Below are 22422 nucleotides of genomic sequence, written 5' to 3' on the forward strand. Positions count from 1 at the left end.
ATATATTATTATTATACTCCTCTCCATTGCCCCACTGACTATTTCCAGAATTTTCAGTTTTTATTTCAGATTAACAGCATTTAGTCTTTTACTTTCAGAATATTCTAATAAGCTATGTTGATAAAAAGATTCACTCTTCAGATTTTCAGCTTCTTTTAAAAAATTATAGCACATTGTACAGTACATACACTAATTATTCACTTTAACTCCAGATTTAATAAGAGGGAAATGTAAAATGTCTGCAGCTTTGTGACTAGATTATGAAAGTGCATTAACAACTTTTACATGAGAAGAAGCAGTGTATCACAGGGGAAATTGAACGTCTTCAACGACTATACATTAAATTGGGGGTAAATTCATTAGAATAGAACATTAATAAAATACTGAAAATGCAGCAACTTCCAACACCTCAGTCTGTATTAGCTTAACAGTTGACAGTGCTGCACACAAGGTCAAACATCCCTTACCAGGTTTCTTCTCAACAAAGCGTTTTCCAGCCTCCCGGAAGGCCACAACAGCTCGGAAGTAGGATCTCAGCACCGACCAGCGGAAGACAGCCACTGGGTCAATACCAATCAGACTGCAGATGAAGGCGTTTTTACTGCCTTTCAGAAGTGCAACTATATCAGGTCGCATGTGATCCGTGTTCTTTTCACGAAAGTCCTGTAACAACATAGCTTTATGAAATTTAGGAACTGAACATACATTTATCTTGTAATCCTGAGTGAAATTTATTTTAAAACATTTTTATTTGAAAATAATTAACATTGCAGAACATTAACTCCTCAACGATTTTCAACCACACACAGAAGACAGTTATAGTGCTTCCTATAGCACTTTCCAGGAATACCAAATTCCCAAAGGGAAAATGTCAGCAGAGATTTAAGGTAAAAGAGGAAAGTTTAAAGGAGATTTAAAGAAGTTTTCTTTAACCTCAGAAAGAACGACATCTCTGGAGTGTGCTACCTCAGGAGATGGGGAGGGACATATTATTGCAATGTTTAAGAGGTATTTTAAAAGCACATTAATAGGCTATGAATGGTGAGATACAAACTGCATGCAGACAGGTGGGATTAGTTCACATTAGAATCATGGCTGGAACAGACATTGTGGGCCAAGGGCCTCTTTTTGTGCTGTACCATTCCACGTTCTAAATTCCTATTCATTCAGGGTTAACGGGCACAAAAGAAATAAGAAAATAAGACCATGAAGCATGGGAGTAGAATTAAGCCATTTGACCTAACAAGTCTGCTCTGCCATTCCACCACAACTGATTTATCACCCCTCTCTACCTCATTCTCCATCCTTCTCCTTGGAACCTTAATCAAGAACATATCAACCTCACTTTAAATATACCCAATGACTAGGCTTCCACAGCTGTCTGAGGCAATGGACTCCATAGACTCACCACCCTCTGGCTAAAGAAATTCTTCATCTCTGCTGTAAATAGACGTTCCTCTATTCTGAAGCTGTGCCCTCCAGCCCTAGACTCAGCCATCATAGAAAGCATCCTCTCCACATCCACTCTATCTAAGCCCTTCAAAATTTGACAGGTTATCTATTGTTGAATCTTTCTAACATTCAGTTGGTCATGGATGAGCTCATAACCCATTTCTCAATTTATCTCTCTTGCATTGGTTTTTATCCCTTAATAACCCTTTATATACAACCTCACCCACTATACATCTAACCCACACCCTCAATGCTCCCTACATTTTGGAGAGAGAACGGGAGTGCAGTTGTGGGGGTTAGGGGATTGGCCCTGACTCTTGGAGTATCAAATTTTTCATGGTGCTCTCAGACCATCCAAAAAATTCAGCACCTCCTATTCCACAGAGGGAGTTAGCATCTTTCTTCTAAGACTTAAACCTAAAGCCCTAATTCCTCTTCCCCTTCCATGGATGCTGCCTTATCTGCTGAAGCTTTGTAACATTTTCTGCTTTTATTTCACAGCTCCAGCAAATTTTTGAATGTAGTTTAATCATGCTTGAGGGAAGGCATCCACTGGATCTGATCTGCTCATTAATTAATCCTTTTGGTCTCCACATTATTATTAGTGTTCCAACCCTTCAAAGTGAATATATCTCACTCAAGCAGATTCCTCTAAGCTGTGCAGATCCGTGCCGGCACACCAACTGAAATGCTCCCAGACACGCAGCCATGGAGCTGGAGTTTTCTTTTATTACATGTTAATATAATTTTGAAAGTATGCTAATATGATTTTGAAATTTATGTTAATAATCATGAAATACTCTAATTGTGTTGATGAATATAATCCATAACTGTTTTCAACATTAAACGTAGTACTTTACTTTGAAACATTTTAGACCTTCAATGTATTTACATTGTCAGTGTTTTAACTTACAACATGGTTACAAATTGTAACAATAAACACAGAATGGAAGTCAGTAGCTCACTGTTAATAAAATGATAATTTTTCACACAGAACCAACCTTGACTTGGTATTTGACCTTCCCTGCATAATGCCTTATGATAAAAGCTTGCTCCATCACTGCTGGGAATTCTATATAGTTGTTGCCCTCATGCTGTCGCTTGAATTTGTCAAGCAGCGTCTGATTTGTCGCCTGTGGGAAACTGAAATAAATGATAAATAATTATATGAAAATCACAGCCAGAAATCAGCATCACTGCTGCTGAATGATCTGTGATTTTGGGAGCCTAGACACATAAATAAACATTAATACATCTGTACTGTGGAAAAGCTTAGCCAATCAAATAGACCTGATCAAAGCCATTTGGACCCTGTGGCTACCTCCGTCCAGCAATTCATCAGCTCCTGCCAGAAATGTACTTGAACACAACAACACAACTGCACTTTTAACATCTGTGCAATCTGTCTGGCCAATGAGCAAACTACAGTATGTCCATCAGCAAACAAATCATTACAACTAATCAAACCTCTGTGCAATTCAAGCTTGCTTTCATCAGACATTATGCAACATGATTACATTCCAACACTAACTCCAATGGATAGGTTATGCCATCCGGATGCCTAACTTTCGTCTCCCAAAACAGATTATTCACTCCTAGTTGAAGGAAGGTCAGTGAGCCCCTGGTAGACAAAAGAAATGCTTCAAAGATAACATCAAAATCAGACTGAATATATTTAACAATTGGGAAGACATCACACTCAACAGATGCACCTAGAGCAAATCTGTTCATAGGGAGCTGTGCTACATGAGAGTGACCTCTGTTGTGCCGCAGAAAACAGGCGGCAGCTGCAAAAGGAGAACTTGGCCAACCAAAAAACCCATCCACTAATCCCAGGCACCAATTACTTGTGTCCACACTGCCTCAGAATATATGGATCTCAGCTATCAATTTGATGGAGGCAGAATAGTACAAATTCACTTGTAGCTTAGCTACTAAACCTGGCGGAACCGTTTCTACTGACAGGAGAAGGGACAAAACCGGGTTACGTGTACCTTAACACAAGTCACTTTGGGCAGTTGGGGCTTATCAGCAGTGATTGGCACTCATTTTGGAGGAGGAAAACTGATTTCAAATCATTGCTGCCTTGCCTGTATACCCACTAACAGGAAGGGCTTCAGGAGTAAACCCCCAAGGAAAAATCCAGAGCTGAAGTCCGTAAGGCAGTCAACACCTGTAACACCACTGGTGCCAAAATGTATCAGTCTCTGCTGTTCCTTTGGACTCATCAGCTACATGGAGAGGGGGAGCCTGCTGCGTGGGCAACAATTTGCCCTCCATAACGTACTGCCCTGGATTCTGTTCTGGCTTGCATACAATAGCTAGGTCACAACATCCCTGGTCCAGCCCAACCAATGGAGGCCCCAAGAGTGCAAAAATTCAACATCTGTACAGAGTGTATCCTGGAGATATGCTGCCACAAAGTTAAGGATGTTTCACCATAATTACGTTTAATGAATCAAACCAGTGTGCAGTTAAAGTTTGTTTTCATCAGCTATTATAGTAGTATCCTGTGACCTCTAGAATTTATTAGTCTCATCTTCAAACTCTAATTTGCTGACTTTATTTTGGAAAGTTGTTCCAACAAGTGTGTGAGCAAACTCTACATGCTTGAAGTGGTGAAATATAAACTAATTAAACAAATAAATACACATAATTAATTACAATAAACAGCTGGTCAGGTGATGTCTTGTAAATGCCAAGTCAAGTCACTTTTTATTGTCATTTCGACCATAACTGCTGGTACAGTACATGGTAAAAATGAGACAACTTTTTTTCAGGACCATGGTGTTAAATGACACAGTACAAAAACTTTACAATAAATAATAAACAAGACAATAGGACAGTAAGGTGTCAGTCCAGGCTCTGGGTATTTAGGAGTCTGATAGCTTGGGGGAAGAAACTGTTACATAGTCTGGTCGTGAGATGCTTTGTGCCTTTTCCCAGATGGCAGGTGGGAGAAGAGTTTGTATGAGGGGTGGATGGGGCCCTTCATAATGTCCCTGATGGCGGGAAGAGAGACCCTGATGATCTTCTCAGCTGACCTCACTATCCACTGCAGGGTCTTGTGATCTGAGATGGTGCAATTTCCAAACCAGGCAGTGATGCAGCTGCTCAGGATGCTCTCAATACAACCCCTGTAGAATGTGATGAGGATGGGGGTTGGGAGATGGACTTCCCTCATTTCGCAAAAAGTAGAGACGCTGCTGGGCTTTCTTTGCTATGGAGCTGGTGTTGAGGGACCAGCTGAGATTCTCCGTCAGGTGAACAGCAAGAAATTTGGTGCTCTTAACGATCTCTACCAAGGAACCGTTGATGTTCAGTGGGGAGTGGTCGCTCCGTGCCCTCCTGAAGTCAACAACCATCTCTTTTGTTTTGTTTACATTCAGAGACAGGTTGTTGGTTCTGCACCGATCCGTTAGCCACCGCACCTCCTCTCTGTAAGCTGGCTCGTCGTTCTTGCTGATGAGACCCACCACGGTCATGTCATCGGCAAACTTGATGATGTGGTTTGAGCTGCGTGTTGCAGCACATGCAAATGCAACGTGGAAATTGGTGGATCCCATCTGCAGCAAGTGCGGGTGGCTCAAGGAAACGTGTTAGTGACTCAAAATTCAAACTTCAAAGTAAATTTATTATCAAAGTACATATATGTTGCCATATACTATCCTGATTTTCTTGCAGGCAATCACAGGACAAAAGAAATACAACAGAATTTATGAAAAACTATACATAAACCAATAAAGACTGACAAATAACCGTGCAAAAGAAGGCAAACTGTGCAAATAATAAAAAATAATACCGAGAACATCAGCTGTAAAGTGTCCCTGAAAGTAACCTCAAGGTCAATTAGCTGGACACTGTATTCCAAAAACTTTGACATTGTTGTTAAGCTGGAAAGGGGGTAGAAAAGACTGACAGAAAACAAAAAGACAGGTGCTAGGGTGATGCACTGGGAATTTTTAGGATCTAGCATCTAAAAACTATGAAGTTCATAATGGAGAATACTGATTTTGGAACAAAATATCAAAACAAGTTTATATTGACTTACAAACAGAATGAAGGTGGCTTAGATAGCTGTGGGACCTCTGGAGAACAAGGCTGGTGAATTAAGAATAAGAAGCAAAAATTTTACAAAAATGTTATATCAATTTTTGCATCGGTCTTCACAACAGAGGACACTGCAAATATCCATTATAGATTAACTAATTTCACATAGTGGAAAGCAACTTCCAAAATCTCTTTCACAAGTGACAGAGTATTTTAGAATCTCACAGGTGGACAAATCACCTGGACCTTGCGGCCTGCACCCAAAAGAAGTAGGTGCAGAGAGTGAAGCCATTGAAGTTCCTTAAAGCTTCCTAAATTTCAGGAGGGTAAAAGATGATTGAAAATAGCCAGAGCACTTCTGTGGTTCTAGAGGGGAGGAAAACTATAGTTAAACATCTATTTTTGGAGGGTGTGCAAGTCAATAATCAAAGAGGAAATGACTCATAATTTAGGAATGCCGAATGCAATCAAGCAGAGTCAACAACATTTTATGTAAAGTAAATAATGCTTGACAAAGTTGTTGGAAAGGATGGGGCAGAGGGGAGTTAATTGGGGGGAAACCTGTAGGTGTAGATTACCAAAAGGCATTTGACAAGGTGCCAGAATGGAGGGTGATACATAAATTGAGTCCATGGTGTTCGAGGGAGAAGGAGTGTGTAAATATGGATTGAAAGCTGACAAAAAATAAAAGCAAAATAACAAAGATAATGGAAAGAAAGAAAACAGAGGAAACAAAAAGTTGAAATTAATGGGTTCTCTTCAGACTTGAAGATTGTAACCAATTTCTACGTGATTAGAAAGTTTCCAGGCAGCTCCTCCAAGTAGTTTGAAGGCAGTACGTAGGCCTTCGTTGCTTACTAAAGTTAAAGAATAGTTTTGTTACACTTACACAGAGTTTTGATGAGCCCACACTAGGAATACTGTGCTTTTTAAGATGCCCCGCTTCCTTATTTACTCCACTCAGAAAGCTGTTAAATCTAGTAACTCTTGGTACTCACTTGCACTCCTCATCCAGTAGATGAAGTAAGCCTGTAGGTTTCTTGCTGATGAGATTTATGCAACCACTGTTGTCAATATAATCAATATTATGCCAACTGATGCCTTCTGCTCTGTACTCCTCCTGCAACACAAAACATTCAGTCTGAATTAGTAAAGTACGGAATCCAAAGTACCAGGAATCTATTAAGGAAAATGCAGGCCATGAAATGATTTTCCATTTCAGTTTTTCTTCCACTGTTTTCTGACACACTTCTTTGATGCAAGATGGACAGGTACCAGTGCTTTCATTTACACCAAGGAACTTGTGGAAATTTCATTTATACTTATATCGATTTGCTTCTCAAAGTGTTAGCCTAAGAGTTTTGGAAAATGCCAATATAATGGAGATGAGAGTGAGAGCAAGAGCACAAAACCAGGTAATATTCTCTGTGATAAGTCACGTGGAAAAGGATCTACAGCATAAGGAGACCATGAAAAGTAAACAATTTAGACATGGGTGGTAACATAAAATAACTTCATCACAGAACCATAGAACAGTACAGGCCCTTCAGCCCTCCATGTTATGCTGACTCATATAATCCTTAAAAAAAGTACTAAACCCACACTACCCTATAACCCTCCATTTTTCTTTCATCCATGTGCCTGTCCAAGAGGCTCTTAAATACCCCTAATGTTTTAGCCTCCACCACCATCGCTGGCAAGTCATTCCAGGCACTCACAACCCTCTGTGCAAAAAACTTACTCCTGATGTCTCCCCTAAACTTCCCTCCCTTAATTTTGTACATATGCCCTCTGGTGTTTGCTATTGGTACCCTGGGAAACAGGTACTGACTATCCACCCTATCTATGCCTCTCATAATCTTGTAGACCTCTATCAAGCCACCTCTCATTCTTCTACGCTCCAAAGAGAAAAGTCCCAGCTCTGCTAACCTTGCTTCATATGACTTGTTCTCCAAACCAGGCAACATCCTGGTAAATCTCCTCTGCACCCTCTCCATAGCTTCCACATCCTTCCTATAATGAGATGACCAGAATTGAACATAATACTCTAAGTGCGGTCTCACCAGAGATTTGTACAGTTGCAACATGACCTCTCTACTCTTGAACTCAATCCCCGTTAATGAAGCCAAGCAACCCACTGGCCTTCTCAACCACCCTATCAATCTGTGCAGCGACCTTGAGGGATGTATGGATTTGAACCCCCTTTTATTCATCCACACTCTTAAGTAACTGACCATTAATCCTGTACTCAGTCTTCTGGTTTGTCCTTCTAAAATGCATCACCTCACATTTGCCTGGATTGAACTCCATCTGCCATTTTTCTGCCCAACTCTGCAGCCTATCTATATCCTCTTGTAACCTTCGACCACCTACACCTCCATCCACAACTCCTCCAATCTTTATGTCATCCGCAAACTTACTCAGCCATCCTTCGGCCTCTACATCCAGGTCATTTATAAAAATCACAAATAACAGGGGCCCCAGGACAGATCCCTGTGGCACAGGAAGGGTGTGGGGATTGCAAAAGATGTAGAAAAGCATTGAAATCTGTGAACAAACAGCATCTGGAAAACAAACATGAATTTCAAATTGTAAATGCAAAGTCAGCTGCTAGCAGAGACCAGTTTTCACCTTTGGTCCAGTTTAAAAATTGTACTTTGGGGTGGCAAGGTGCATTATAGTTAGCAAAATGCCATTACAGTGCCAATGACCCACATTAAATTCTGCTGCTGTAAGGAGTTTTGTATGTTCTCTCTGTAAACCATGTGGATTTCCCCCAGGTGCTCCGGTTTCCCACCGCATTCCAAAGATGTGCAGGTGAGAAGGTCAATTGGCCACATGGGTATAACTGGGCAGAAGCCAGAGGGCTTCCAACTGCTCTGTATCTCTAAGTAAATATAACTTTCAAATGTATAGTATAGACTAATATGTACCCAAGTGCTTAAGAAAATTAAGAATACAAAGTAACTTCAAGTAGTAGCATTTTGTACAATTTAGCCATTGAGCTCCTGATAACTGGAAAAAGTGACTCCATAATTCCAAAATATTAATGAATTTTATTTTATTCTCCTGACAGCTAGGACACTTGACAAGACTATTTTGAAAGACATTTTTTGGCTTTTTGTTATTGCCCAAAACTTTCATGTAATATTTGGGACCTTAGTTTGCATATCAATTGAAAATGGAATAGTTTGTTTTCAGATGCATTTATGGTCTTGTCTCAAATGAACAGTGCTGCATGTCTCTATCTTCACCCTAAAGAAATTTCAGTAGCACACTTCTATGTTGGTCAACATGTCCAGGCCCCCTGTATACTTTTGTTCCCTGGGTGCAGGATTCACACTAGCCCCAACAGCACCCACTCATCATGGATAGCAAGGGCCACCAGTTTAAAGATTATAGATCTGCCTTACAGGCCACCATCACCAACCTCCTTCCTTTGAAACTCTCCACAAAACTGACAGTATATACAGTGGCATGCAAAAGTTTGGGCACCCCTGGTCAAAATTTCTGTTACTGTGAATAGTTAAGCGAGTAAAAGATGACCTGATTTCCAAAAGGCATAGTTAAAAATGACACATTTCTTTAATATTTTAAGCAAGATTACCTTTTTATTCCCATCTTTTACAGTTTCAAAATAATAAAAAAGGAAAAGGGCCCAAAGCAAAAATTTGTGCACCTTGCATGGTCAGTATTTAGTAACAGCCCTTTTGGCAAGAATCACAGCTTGTAACTGCTTTCTGTAGCCAGCTAAGAGTCTTTCAATCGTTATTTGGGGGATTTTCCCCCATTCTTCCTTGCAAAAGGCTTCTCGTTATGTGAGATTCTTGGGCCGTCTTGCATACACTGCTCTTTTGAGATCTATCTAAAGATTTTCGATGATGTTTAGGTCGGGGGACTGTGAGGGCCATGACAAGACCTTCAGCTTGTGCCTCTTGAGATGGTCCATTGTGGATTTTGAGGTGTGCTGTTGTAGAAGCCATCCTCTTTTCATCTTCAGCTTTTTTACAGATGGTGTGATGTTTGCTTCCAGAATTTGCTGGTATTTAATTGAATTCATTCTTCCCTCTACCAGTGAAATGTTCCCTGTGCCACTGGCTGCAACACAAGCCCAAAGCATGATCAATCCACCCCTGTGCTTAACAGTTGGAGAGGTGTTGTTTTCAATGGAATTCTGCACCCTTTTCCCTCCTAACATACCTTTGCTTATTGCGGCCAAAAAGTTCTATTTTAACTTCATCAGTCCACAGGACTTGCTTCCAAAATGCATCAGGCTTGTTTAGATGTTCCTTTGCAAACTTCTCATGCTGAATTTTGTGGTGAGGATGCAGGAAAGGTTGGCTTCTGATGACTCTTCCGTGAAGGTCATATTTGTGCAGGTGTCGCTGCATAGTAAAACAGTCAAACAGGGGCTTTGATTTGCCTTTCTAGCGATCCTACAAGCAGTTCTCTCGGAAAGTTTTCTTGGTCTTCCAGACCTCAACTTGACCTCCACCATTCCTGTGAACCTCCATTTCTTAATATTACGAACTGAGGAAATGGCTATCTGAAAACATTTTGCCTTCTCCTGCTTTGTGGACATCATTTAATTTAAGTTTCAGAGTGCTAGGCAGCAGCTTAGAGAAGCCCATGGCTGCTGATTGTTGGGACAAGGTTTGAGGAGCCATGGTATTTATAAAGCTTTAAAATTTGCATCACCTGGCCTTTCCTAATGATGACTGTGAACAAGCCATAGCCCTAACAATCTAATTAAGGTCTAAGACATTGGTAAAAGTTATCTGAGAGCTAAAATCTCTTGGGGTGCCCAAACTTTTGCATGGTGCTCCTTTCCTTTTTTCACTCTTAAATTGTGCTTAACAAAAATAATACACTAATCTTGCTTAAAATGTTGAAAAGAATGTTTCATCTTTAACTTTATGACTTTTGGAGATCATTTCATCTTTTACTCACTTAACTATTCACAGTAACAGAAATTTTGAACAGGGGTGCCTAAACTTCTGCATGCCACTGTACAATATAAAATTCATTTTGTTGTTGTTGAAAGGCATCAACAAACATTTCCATTCAGAATACAGAATAAATTAAGTAGAGAGTAGTTTATTTAGCCACAAAGCATTCTCAATTCCAACTCAAGTAACTCAGTTTCAGCAACATCAGCTTCAACAAGATTCATAGACAGAGAACAACGCTGAAACAGGTGTTCAAAGCACTGAGTCAACACTAGCTGTCAACTACCTACTCACATTACTCCTACATTTATCCTATTTTATTCTCTCCTATCAATTTTCCTTCGATTTTACCACTCTCCTAAAAACCAGGGGAAATTTGCACTGGTTGATTAACCTACCAACCTGCACAATTTTGGGATGTAGGAGGAAACACTCATGATCACAGGGAGAATGTTCAAACTCCACATAGACAGCACCCAAGGTCACGATCAAACCTGGATCTCTGGCGCCCTAACTGAGCAGCTCTTCAAGCCATGCCAGTGTGCTACACGTTCAATCATCATATCTAATACAGAAGTTATCAACATAAGAGCATAAGAAAAAAGAGCAGGAGTAGGCCACTTGGCCTGACAAGCCTGCTCTGCCATTCAATAAAATCATGGTTGATCTGACCATGGGCTCACCTCCACCTACCTGTCTTTTCCCCATAACCCTCAATTCCCCTACTATGCAAAATCTATCCAACTTTGTCTCAAATATATTTACTGAGGTAGCCTCCACTGCTCCATTGAGCAGAGAATCCCAGACATTCACCACTCTTTGAAAAAAGCAGTTGCTCCTCATCTCCATCCTAAACTTACTCCCGTGAATCTTGAGGCTAAGTCCCCTAGTTCTAGTCTCACCTACCAGCAGAAACAACTTTCCTGCTTCCATTTCATCTATCGCTTTCATAATTTTATGTTTCCATAAGGTCTCCTCTCATTCTTCTGAATCAACGTGCCCTCATTTAAAAAACAATGTCACTGACAAAAATGTAAAGTGATTTTTAGCTTCCCTTGACACGGGGAAGCTGCTATTTGATGCCTCACGCCTGCTCTGCCAGTTAATAAAACCATGGCAAATAAATAAAGAGGCAATTGTAATCATTGGCCCACCTGTGCTACCCATGAGGCTGACAGCTGTGAAATGTTCCCACAGTTGCAGTGGAGAGACTGCAAACACTTGATGTAGCAGTTTCTACTGGGCATAATTGCTCTTTGAAACGTAGCACAGTACTTAAACAAACTATTTTGAAATAGCTGCTACTTTGGGGTATACTACATTTATAAGTATATTATGGGAAACCAGGTCTGTTCTGTATTAAACATAGTTTGGAGAAGAAGATACTCCTGAAATGCATAATCTGTTATAGCAAAAATATTAAAATAAAGAAAATGGAAAAGGATTACATCCTAAGTTTAGAAATTTAGAGACAAGGCCACATCCTTAAATTTGATGGTGATTCAAGAAAAAGATCATAATGACAAGACTTTAAAGAAAATGAAGAGGCAGTGAGCCTTCTGAAAATGCTGATACATTGAAGGCCAGCGCGAGCTTGCTTGAATCTTCTTGAAGCATTCATTATTATTCATTATTCTTTTTGCAGAACAAAAAAGCACACAGTAATAATAAAAATGCAAATATAAATATGTAAGATAGCTTAAATACATAGATTCAATGTATGTCCATAAGTGATGTACATAAGGCAAAAGAGTGTCTGCACATAAAGAGCAAACACAAGGAAATCTGCAGATTCTGGAAATTCAAACAACACACACAAAATGCTGGTGGAACTCAGCAGGCCAGGCAGCATCTATAGGGAGAAGCGCTGTCGACGTTTCAGGCCGAGACCCTGACAAAGGAAGTGATAAAGTAGTGGTTGTTGGGGGTGTGGAAGGGTGAATTAGTGGGTGAAGGTGTTAATCAGTCTTACTGCTCAAGGAGAATAACTGTTTTTGAGTTGGTGCTCCTGGTGTAGATGCTACGTAGCCTCCTCCCTGAGGGGAATGGGACAGACAGTGCACAAGCAGGGTGGGTGGGATCCTTCAAGATGTTACTAGCACCTTTCTTCATATATGTCTATGATGGTGGGTAGGCTGGTGTCAATGAAACATATGAATATAAAGCTAATGGTGAAGGAAAGTTAAAGCCTTTCAGTATACCACTCAGAGACACTGAGGGATCTGAAGGCATAGTCAAAAATCAATTTTCCAAGAGTGCAATAATCTAATAAAACAAATGGATGATAGCACTGCTCTTTCAATATTACGTCAATCACATCAATTCGATCACCTTCCATCAAATTAAATTAGTAAGTGACATCCTGAACAACAAAGCCAATCTAATCTACAATACCCCTGGTGTCCAGATAACTTTGAAGACATGGCCAACAGCAGGCAGGGGAAGATTTTACCCCCAAACACACCTAAATGATAAGATCGTGATCTATTAATTGTAATGCATAACAAAGCAGGGTTGTTTCAGAGTTGAGCAGTAATGACAAACATACCATTTCAGAAATTTGTAAGAGGTGCAATATCAAGAGAACCATAATTCCTTACCTTTTAGCATAATTTCACCCATACAAAAGATGGCATGGAGTAAGTAACAGCCAGAATCTGTGCACAGCAGCCATGGGTTTATAAACCTAGCATAGCTTGGGACGGAGTTCAAAGTTCAATTCCAGCACCGTCTGCAAGGAGTCTGCTTCCCTGTGGAATATATGGGTTTTCTCCAGGTGCTCCTGTTTCCTTCCACAGTTCAAAGATGTACCAGTAGATTAATTGGTCACTGTAAATTGTCGCATGATTAGGCTAGGGTTAAATAGGGCAGCACAGCTTGAGGGTCTGAAGGGCCTATTCTACACTGTACAGGCAGTCCTTAGGTTACGATTGTCCGACTTACGGACAACTCATATTTACAAATGGACTGCCATAAAGCCTATTATATTAAAAATTCGGCTCAAGGAAGGAGAACGCCGTCCACCATTTTAAATCAGATCATGTTGTCGTTAACACTGTGTTGAATGTGTAACTTTGTATTTGGCTTAAATTGTTCTTAGCAAGATTCACCCTGACCCCTCTTTTCCAGTCAGCACCACCCCCTCTTGTCCAATTTAACCTGTCTCAGAGAGGGTGGACTTTAGGACCCGGGGCAGCTTCTGAATCCACAGTTCTTCTGTTCCTTTGACGGACCCGTTAAATGAGTTAATATTATAGATCAATAATTCCCATCTCGTGTTTATTTCACTCTCCGCACAATTATAGTTACAGGGACTTTACTATGTGTGTGTAGCCGTGCCTCCAAAGAGTAAATCCGATGCAAGTGCTGGTGATCCATCAAAGAGAAGTAAAACAATCATGATTGAAAATAAAGTGGAAATAATAAAGCGATTGAAAAGAGGTGAAACACCATCGGTCATTGGAAAAGCATTAGGCTACAGCCCTGCCTCGATGAATTATTACTAAGCAATGCAGTGATTTAACTATTGAAATGGAAAGGCTATTGAGAATTTGGTTAGTTGATCAAAATCAGTGCAATATACCTATTAGCCTTACTTTAGTGCAAGAAAAGGCTGGAAAGCCTTTTCAATGATTTAAAAGCTGTACATGCAGTTAAGTAAAGATGACTGTTATGAAGAACTTGTTGCAAATAGGGGTTGGTTCAATCATTTCAAACAGAGGGCAAATTTACATAAAATTAAAGTGCAAGGTGAAGTAGCAAGTACAGATCTAAGTGCTGCAAGTGACTTTGCTGAAATGTTGAAAAACTTTATTGAGGATGGAGGTTATTTGCCAGACCGAATATTTAATGTAGATGAGACTGGTTTATGCCTGAAAGGACCTACATTTTGAGAGCAGGAAAGAAGTGCACCGGGCATAAGACACCAAAGGATTGGCTAACCTGTTCTGACTTACGTACAATTCCAACTTAAAGACAGACTTAGGGATGGATCTCGTTTGTAACCCGAGGACTGATTTCAAATCAATAAGTAAACAAACAAATCTCCAACATTTTTGGGAGGATTTACAAATCTAAAAAAATCTCTAAGATCAGTTTTCTAAGATCTTAAGAGATTTTTCAAGCAACATTAGACAGGTCTTGGAGTGAGAATCAGGTGATAAAGAGGTGAGTTTCAGTGCACTGTACTTTTCAGGGAGCAGGGCAATGAAAAAGGCCCAACTGCAAACTGTTAGTTAACAATTGACTGGGTAATAAACTAATTGGCAGCCACCAACATAAAGAGGTTAGGATCAGGCATAATGGCCATTTTTGTAGGGCTAGGGCAGAGGCAGCGGCAGTGAAAGGAGGCTCAGATGAGGTTTGGGTAAGTTCTCTTTGCAAGCAGAACAGTGGGAATGGCAGTCATGGAAGTGTAAGCTCCTCTTGCAAGATGTGAGAATTCAGAGAGTTCTCTAGTGTCCCTGGAGACCATGTTAGTGAACCTGAACTGGTTGACCTATACATAGGAGACTGAGGAGTTAATACACAGGATTTGAAGGGAGGAAGTTACTCCTAAACTGTAGGACACATGTAAATAAGGGATTATGCAAAGAGCACAGGGTACCACCCTGTGCCCACTCCTCTCAAGAACAAGTACTGTATCTTGTAGTCTTGGGTGGGGGGGGGGGGGTGCGGTAGAAGAACAACCTACTAAGGAAAGTCACAGTGGTCAGGTCATTGAAGCTGCCTTTGTGGCTCTGAAGGGAAGGTGGTTGAAGAACTAACAGCAGTAATGTGGATTCATTTGTTCAGGGAGGAGATTCCATGGATTAGAATAAAATTCCTGATGTCATGGAGCCAAGAGATAGGGGATGGGGAGATCTTAGAAGATTTTTTTTTGCATATTTATTTACTTGGGAGATAGACACAGAGTCTATAAAATTGAGGCAAAATGACAGTGAGGTCATAGACCACATCCAGATTAAGGAAGTGTGGGGAGGTACTTGCTGTCTTGAGGAGAATTAGGGTGGATAAATCCCTCCTGCCAAGGCCTGATGAGGTGGCTGTTCAGACCTTATGGGAGGCTAGTGTAGAAATTGAGGAGCCCTGGCAGAAATATTTAAAATGTCCTTAACCACAGGAGAGGAACAAGAGGAATGGAGGTTCACTAATGTTCTGTTGTTTAAGACAGGCTCTAAAATTAAGCTAGGGAATTTTAGGCTGGTGAATCTGCAGTCATGGGTAAATTATTGGAAGGTATTCTAAGCGACAGGATATTGTAAGTAGTTGGGTTGATACAGCCTGATTAGGGATAGACAACATTGCTTTGTGCATGGCAGATCATGTCCAATTACGATCAGTTTTTCAAGGTGGTTAGCAAGGTTGCCGATGTGGATTTTGTCAATGGCCTTGCTGAAGTCCCTCATGGGAGACTGGTCCAGAAGGTCAAATCGTTTGGCATTCAAGTTGAAGTGGTCACTTGGATTCAGCACCAGCTTAGTGGGAGAAGCCAAAGAGCAGCAGCAGATGGTTGTCTCTCTGACAGGAGGCCTGTGACAAATGGTGTGCACAGGGATCAATACTGGGTCCATTGTTGCTTCTTATCTATATTAATAATTTACACGATAATGTGGCAAACTGGATCAGCAAATTTGAATTTAACAAAGATTGGGGGACATAATAGAGAGCGAGGGAAGCCTTCGGATCTTGTAAAGTGATCTGGACCAGCTGGGAAAATGGGCTGGAAATGGCAGATAAAACTGAATGCTGACAAGTGTGACATGTTGCATTTTGGGAGGAAAAACCAAGATAAGGCTTGCACAACAAATGGTAGGGCACTGAGGTGTGTGTGAGAACAATGAAACATGGGATTGAAGATACATCATTCCTTGAAAGTGGCATCTCAAATAGATAGGGTAGTAATGACAGCTTTTAGCACATTAGCCTTCATAATTCAGTGAATACAGGAAATGCATAAGACGGTGAGGCTGACTTTGGAATATTGTGTACAGTTCTGGTCACCTACCTATAGGAAATGCATTAATAAGCAGAGAAAATCTACAATGATGTTAAACCAGGAGGATCTGAGTGAATAGGGAAAGGTTGAATAGGTTAGTTATTCATTCACTTGAGTACAGAATCAGGGTAGATCTTAAAGAGATACACAAGATTAAAGGGCAGAGATAGGATGAATGCTTGTAAGCATTCTTCCCGAGTGGATGAGACAAGAACTAGACGTTAAGGAAGAAAGTAAAATGTTTAAGGAGAGCCTGATGGGGACCCTCTTCACTCAGAGGGTGGTGCTAATGTGGAACTAGCTGCCAGTAGAAGTAAAGATGAAGGTTAGATAGGTATATGGCTGAGAGAGATATGAAGGCTATGGTCCGGATGCAAGTAAATGGGACGAGGCAGAAGACCAGACTGATAGGGACTAGATGGGCCAAAAGCCCTGTTTGTGCTGCAGTGCTCTGATTGACGCTGTCAATTTGATACATGAGAATTTGACAATTGAGGATTTACTAATGCTCAAGCACAGAGGTTAGAAGGAAAACAAGAAACCACCAAGTATTACTATCATCAAAGAGCTCATTTTTTTAAAAAATGAAGGCATTTGGCTACAACAAGAAAGTGAATGCTATCTTCAAAGATAGTGGTGGCAAAATTAAATTTAGCATTAGATGTGAACTCATGAAGGAAGATGTGTTTTGCCATGAGGAGTTCTAAAGCAACTGCCCAGATGTCCTCACAGTTACAGAAAGAGCCTCCTGCAAATTTGCAAACTACCAAATTCCATCAAATTCAAATTCACCAAAGCTGCCAACAACTAAAGGATTCTACCTCTCACTTAGCCTGTCAGCACGATGATATTCAATGTAATCACTATTGCTTGCGCATTGGAAAAAATACACTTGCTCCTTCACACCTTCTCTGATATTTACGGTCATTGCTAATCTAACTTTAACTTCAATTCTACATTCAGGCTCAAGAGTACCTCTCATTTCTTTATTTATGAAGAATTTGCCTCAAGGACAGTTCAATAATCTTTCGAACTCTTCCTTAAAGATTCTCAACCCTCAGGGGAAAAAATATAACATTCATGTTTGTAAGTGGCAGCCGTAACACGGGGACCTCATACTATATACTGCCACAGAGAGAGTCCACTCTGTAAATACCCTCCAGGATGGAAATAATTCTGAAGATATGTAGCTTGGATGGTTGATGGTTGGGTTGAGTTGTTCACTGACCTTGGCAATTTACTTGCAAAGGTTTCATCGACATACACTGACGATGTCTCTTCTCATGGTGACAGGACACTCACAAGTAAATTGCCAAGATCGGAGAACAATTCAACCCAACCATCCTTCAGGATATTTATGTTCACTTGGTATCATAATGTTCTACTATAATTTAAGATAAGACTGTTAATAATAAATATTTTATTCTTTCAGATATTGTGATTTTTAAGACTTCAGGTTTTGACTTTAACAGATTTTACATTGTAATTCATGGGAAATACCTTGTCCACGTGTGAATTTTTGCTCAACACAATATATTCATGAAAACCCCTTTGCAAATTTGGAAATACAGGCAGTCCCTGGTTTATGAACGAATTCCGTTTCTGAGTCCGTCTTTGAGTCGGATTTGTACGTAAGTCGGAACAAGTACATCCGGTATTATTTAGCATCAGTCAACTGCTTGTCTTAGTATATAGTATATATTTTACCGTTCTATGCATATAAAACACTTAAGAAACATATGTATTCCAATAATTAAACCACTGCATTGCTTAGTAATAATTGTAGCTTTCATCGGGGCAGGGCCTTTCACATGCTCCATTATCCTCACTTTATCCGTTATCCTTTAAAACTGTTCTGATCATTGACCGACTGCAGCCTAATGCTTTTCCAATGACCAGTAACATTTCACCTCTTCCCAAACGCTTTATTATTTCCATTTTATTTTCAATCGTGATTGCTTCCCATCAACGGAACAGAAACACGGTGGGCAGCGGGTCCCGAGCTCTGCCAGCTCCTAGGGACCACTGCTATGAATTCCCGGCTCCTAAAGTCCACCGCAGTGAGACAGGTTAAATGGGACAAGTGGGGGCTGTGCTGGGTTTGGGTATTTGATCCTCCACAATATTCCGCATGGGAATTTAAACTAGAGGTGGCAGTGTTTTTTTTTAAACGAGGTCAAGCTGTGAGCTCGACAACAACCCAGCACGGATGGTACAGGAGTCACTGGATCGACATCAACCCGGCATGCTCAGGTATGTCACTGGATTGAACTTGGGAACCTCCATTCTTGAGCCTAGCGCTGATCTCATTGCGCCACCAGCCGAATGGAATGGGGGGGGGGGTGCATCAGGGTGAATCTTGCTAAGAAAATTTTAAGCCAAATACAAAGTTACTCACTTAACACCGTGTCAACAGCAACAACTTAAAATGGCGGACAGCGTCGCGATCTGACTTAAAATAGCAGACGGCATTCACCTTCCTCGGTTTGTAAGTACGAGTTGTCCGTAAGTCGGACATTTGTAACTCGAGGACTACTTGTACCAAAAAAGAAGAGATACTTGGACACTGAATCAGCAACTCAAATAAATAAGGATGAGTAAAAAATTAATATAGGATAAATTGACTGAAAAGCAATAAATCCACAGGACGCAATGACCTGCATTGTTGAGATAGCAGATGCAATGGTTGTCAAATTCCAAAGGCTTTGACATTACTACCCCAGGTTGAAAGGAAGTAAATGAAATCACATTATTTGAGAGAAAGCATTAAAAACAATTACAGACTCAGGGAATGGGGTCAATTAGTCGATGTGGATTTATAGAAAATAAATCAAATCTGAAAGTAGCTTTTTAAGTTCATAACTAATGGAATGAATAAGCACAAAATAGCTGAGAGGAGTTTCCCCTTCAATAAGACACCACACAAAAATAATGAAGCAAGTTTACAGCACACTGAACAGGGAAGACAGTGATATGGATTGAAGGCTGGTTAATAGACACAAGACAGGTAATTTTCAGGTTGGAAGGCTACAACAATTTGCTGCTCACAATCTACATCAATGATATGGATGAAAGGATGAAGTGTAATATTTATGATGTCTACTGGTGCCATAAAACAAGACTGAGTCTGAGGTTAGAACAGGAAGTGAATGGGTGCCAACAGGGCAGGTGGAATGAAATGAGGAAACATGCAGCTATTCACTTTTGTGGGAAAATTTTAAAAAGGCAGTTTGCTTTTAAATAGTTCACCACCTTCTGGATGAAGAGATTTTTACTGATTTCATTTCAAAGTGGCACATTCAAGCAATGTGACCCCTGGTTCCAGACCAGCCATCAGGAATAAGCACCCTGTAGCAACTGGCTAGTCCCGTCAAAAGTTCCGAAGAAATCTCAACCAAGAATCAGAGCCATTTTAGTCCACCTCAACTATGTTGAGTGTGACGATCTATACTAAACACATTTGTCTGAGCTACAACACTCTGCTCCATTCTTATACATCTAATCCTGCACCAATTTATTATGTTCTTGCCTTGAAATTGTGGCCCATGATTCAATTTCCCTAGCCCAAGAAATATAACTCTTGGGTTTGTCTTTCATAATTTTATAAACCTCCAGCAGGTCACCTATAAATTATCCATATTCCAATGAAAGTAAATCTCCTTAGAATTATAATCAGGTGACATCCTAGTATATGTTTTTTGCTATCAATACGACATGCTTCATGTAATATAATAACTCAAACAAACATAACTAATGTTTTGTACAGCATGAAGAGGACATCTCAAATCTTATAGTCAATCTCTGAGCCCACGAAACCAAACATACCAAATGCCTTTTTCACTACTCTATCCACTGTGTCATTATTTCCAGAGAGCTATGGGCTTAGATTGCAAGGTCTCTCTGTACAACACTGCTAAAATCCATGCAACAAACAAAAGAAAATCTGCAGATGCTGGAAATCAAAGAAACACACACAAAATGCTGGAGGAACTCAGCAGGCCAAGCAGCATCTGTGGGAAAAACTACAGTCGACGTTTTGGGCCGAAACCCTTAGGCAGGACTGTAGAAAAAAGGCTGAGGAGTATATTTGAAAGGTGGGGGTAGGGGGTGAGAAATGCCAAGCGATAGGTAAAACTTGAGGGATAAAGCAAAGAGCTAGGAAGTTGATAGGAGAAGGCGGCCATAGAAAAAAAGAAAAGGGGGGCAAGGAGATAACATGAGAGATGGACAAGGGGATGGGAAATGGTGAAGTGGGAGAGGGAGGCATTACTGGAAGTTTCAGAAACATTCATGGTTCAAGTTTCAGGACATTCATGGAATACAAGGTGTTGTTCCTCCAACCTAAGTGTGGCCTTATCCCGATAGTGGAGGAGGCCATGGAAGGACATAACGGAATGGGAAGTGGAATTAAAATTGGTGGTCATGGGGCGATCCCACTTATTCTGGCAGACAGAGCATAGATGCTCGGCAAAACGGTCTCCCAATCTACATCAGGTCTCACTGACATATAAGAGGCCACACCGGGAGCACCGAACACAGTATATGACCCCAAAAGACTCAAAGGTGAAGTGTCACCTCACCTGGAAGGACTGTTTGTGGCCCTGAATGGTAGAGAGAGGGAGGTGGCATAAGGCAGGTGTAGCACTTGTTCTACTTGCAAGGATAAGTTCCAGCAAGGAGATCAGTGAGGAGGAACAAATGGGCAAAGAAGTCACATAAGGAACAATCCCCAAGGAAAGCATAAAGTGGCTGGGGGGTGGAGGGAAAATGCGTTTTGAGGTGGGATCCAGTTGGAGGTGGTAGAAATTTTGGAGAATTATGTGCTGGACTCGAAGGTAGGTGAGGACAAGAGGAACCCCATCCCTGATAACGTAGGGTAAGAGCAGACATTCGTGAAAATGGAAGAAAAGACATTGCAAGTCAAAATGTTCATGCTCCACTACTCAAAACCAAGCTAAATTCAGCACTGGAACATTTCTCAGGCAATGCCAGCAAATTTCATTTGATATATCTGGCAAGCTTTTAAAGGGAGAACACATGAGAGCAGAATGCACATCACTTACATAGATTAAGTGGAGTGAAATGGGAAAGTAATTCAAAATTCAATTGAAATTTTGTTAGAATTGAGTAAATAAAAGGCACTAGAGACTTCTTCAGACTGGTTACATGCCACAGGTACGCTTTCAAAACAACTTCAATTCACTGCACTGATACAAATTATTTTTTTTTCTCCAGTCCTGTTAAAGGGTCTCAGCCTGAAATGCCGACTGTACTCTTTTCTACCTTTTCAAGACCAATTGGAGATAAACAATAAATGCTGATCTTGCTAGCATGACAAGATCCCAAAAGTAAAATTTGAAATAAATTAATCAATCATTTGTCTTGTTACCTTACAGCTGCAGAAACCTGATTTAATTCTGATCTCCAGAGCTCCTATGGGTGATGAAATGGGTTTTCTGTTACTTACCAAGGACATGGTCCTTTTTGTTCAAGATTCTGGTATCTGCAGTTTCATGTCTCTGAGGTAAAATGGTAGTGTAGCGGTTAGCACAATGCTATTACATTCCCAGCAATTGGGGTTCAATTCCCACTGCTGTCTGTACGGAGTTTGAACATTCTTCCCCATGATGTGAGTTTCCTCCTGGGTTCTTGCTTCCTCCCACATTCCAAAAACACCTGGGCTAGGGTAAGTTGTGGGCATACCATGTTGGCACTGGAACATGGTGACACTTGCAGGCTACCCCAGCATATCCTCAGACTGTTGGTCGTTAACGCAAGTAACACATTTCACTGTGTTTTAAAGTTTTGATGTAATGTGACAAATAAAGCTGATCTTAAATCTTAACCTCTTCTCCAAGGAACAGTTATTTTATTTTATTTAGAGTTACAGCACAGTAATAAACTCTTCTGGCCAAATGAGCTGAATTACATCCATGCGACCAATTAACCTACATCTCTGAAATGTGGGAGGAA

General features: G+C 40.6%; 1 protein-coding gene across 6 annotated transcripts in view; it reads right to left on the reverse strand.

The window, feature by feature from the left end:
* Positions 1–22422, reverse strand: part of myo9aa (myosin IXAa) — a 339254-nt gene that overhangs the window by 126770 nt on the left and 190062 nt on the right. For all 6 annotated transcript variants that reach the window (XM_059945895.1, XM_059945894.1, XM_059945899.1 and 3 more), the window contains exons 12-14: positions 6501–6622; positions 2454–2595; positions 468–663 (exon numbers count right to left, since the gene is read on the reverse strand). In XM_059945895.1, coding sequence (XP_059801878.1) covers positions 468–663; positions 2454–2595; positions 6501–6622 — 460 coding nt within the window. The remainder of the gene's footprint in view (positions 1–467; positions 664–2453; positions 2596–6500; positions 6623–22422) is intronic.

Source organism: Hypanus sabinus, chromosome 21, assembly GCF_030144855.1.
Source record: "Hypanus sabinus isolate sHypSab1 chromosome 21, sHypSab1.hap1, whole genome shotgun sequence".
In the NCBI taxonomy this organism is placed as follows: Eukaryota; Metazoa; Chordata; class Chondrichthyes; order Myliobatiformes; family Dasyatidae; genus Hypanus; species Hypanus sabinus.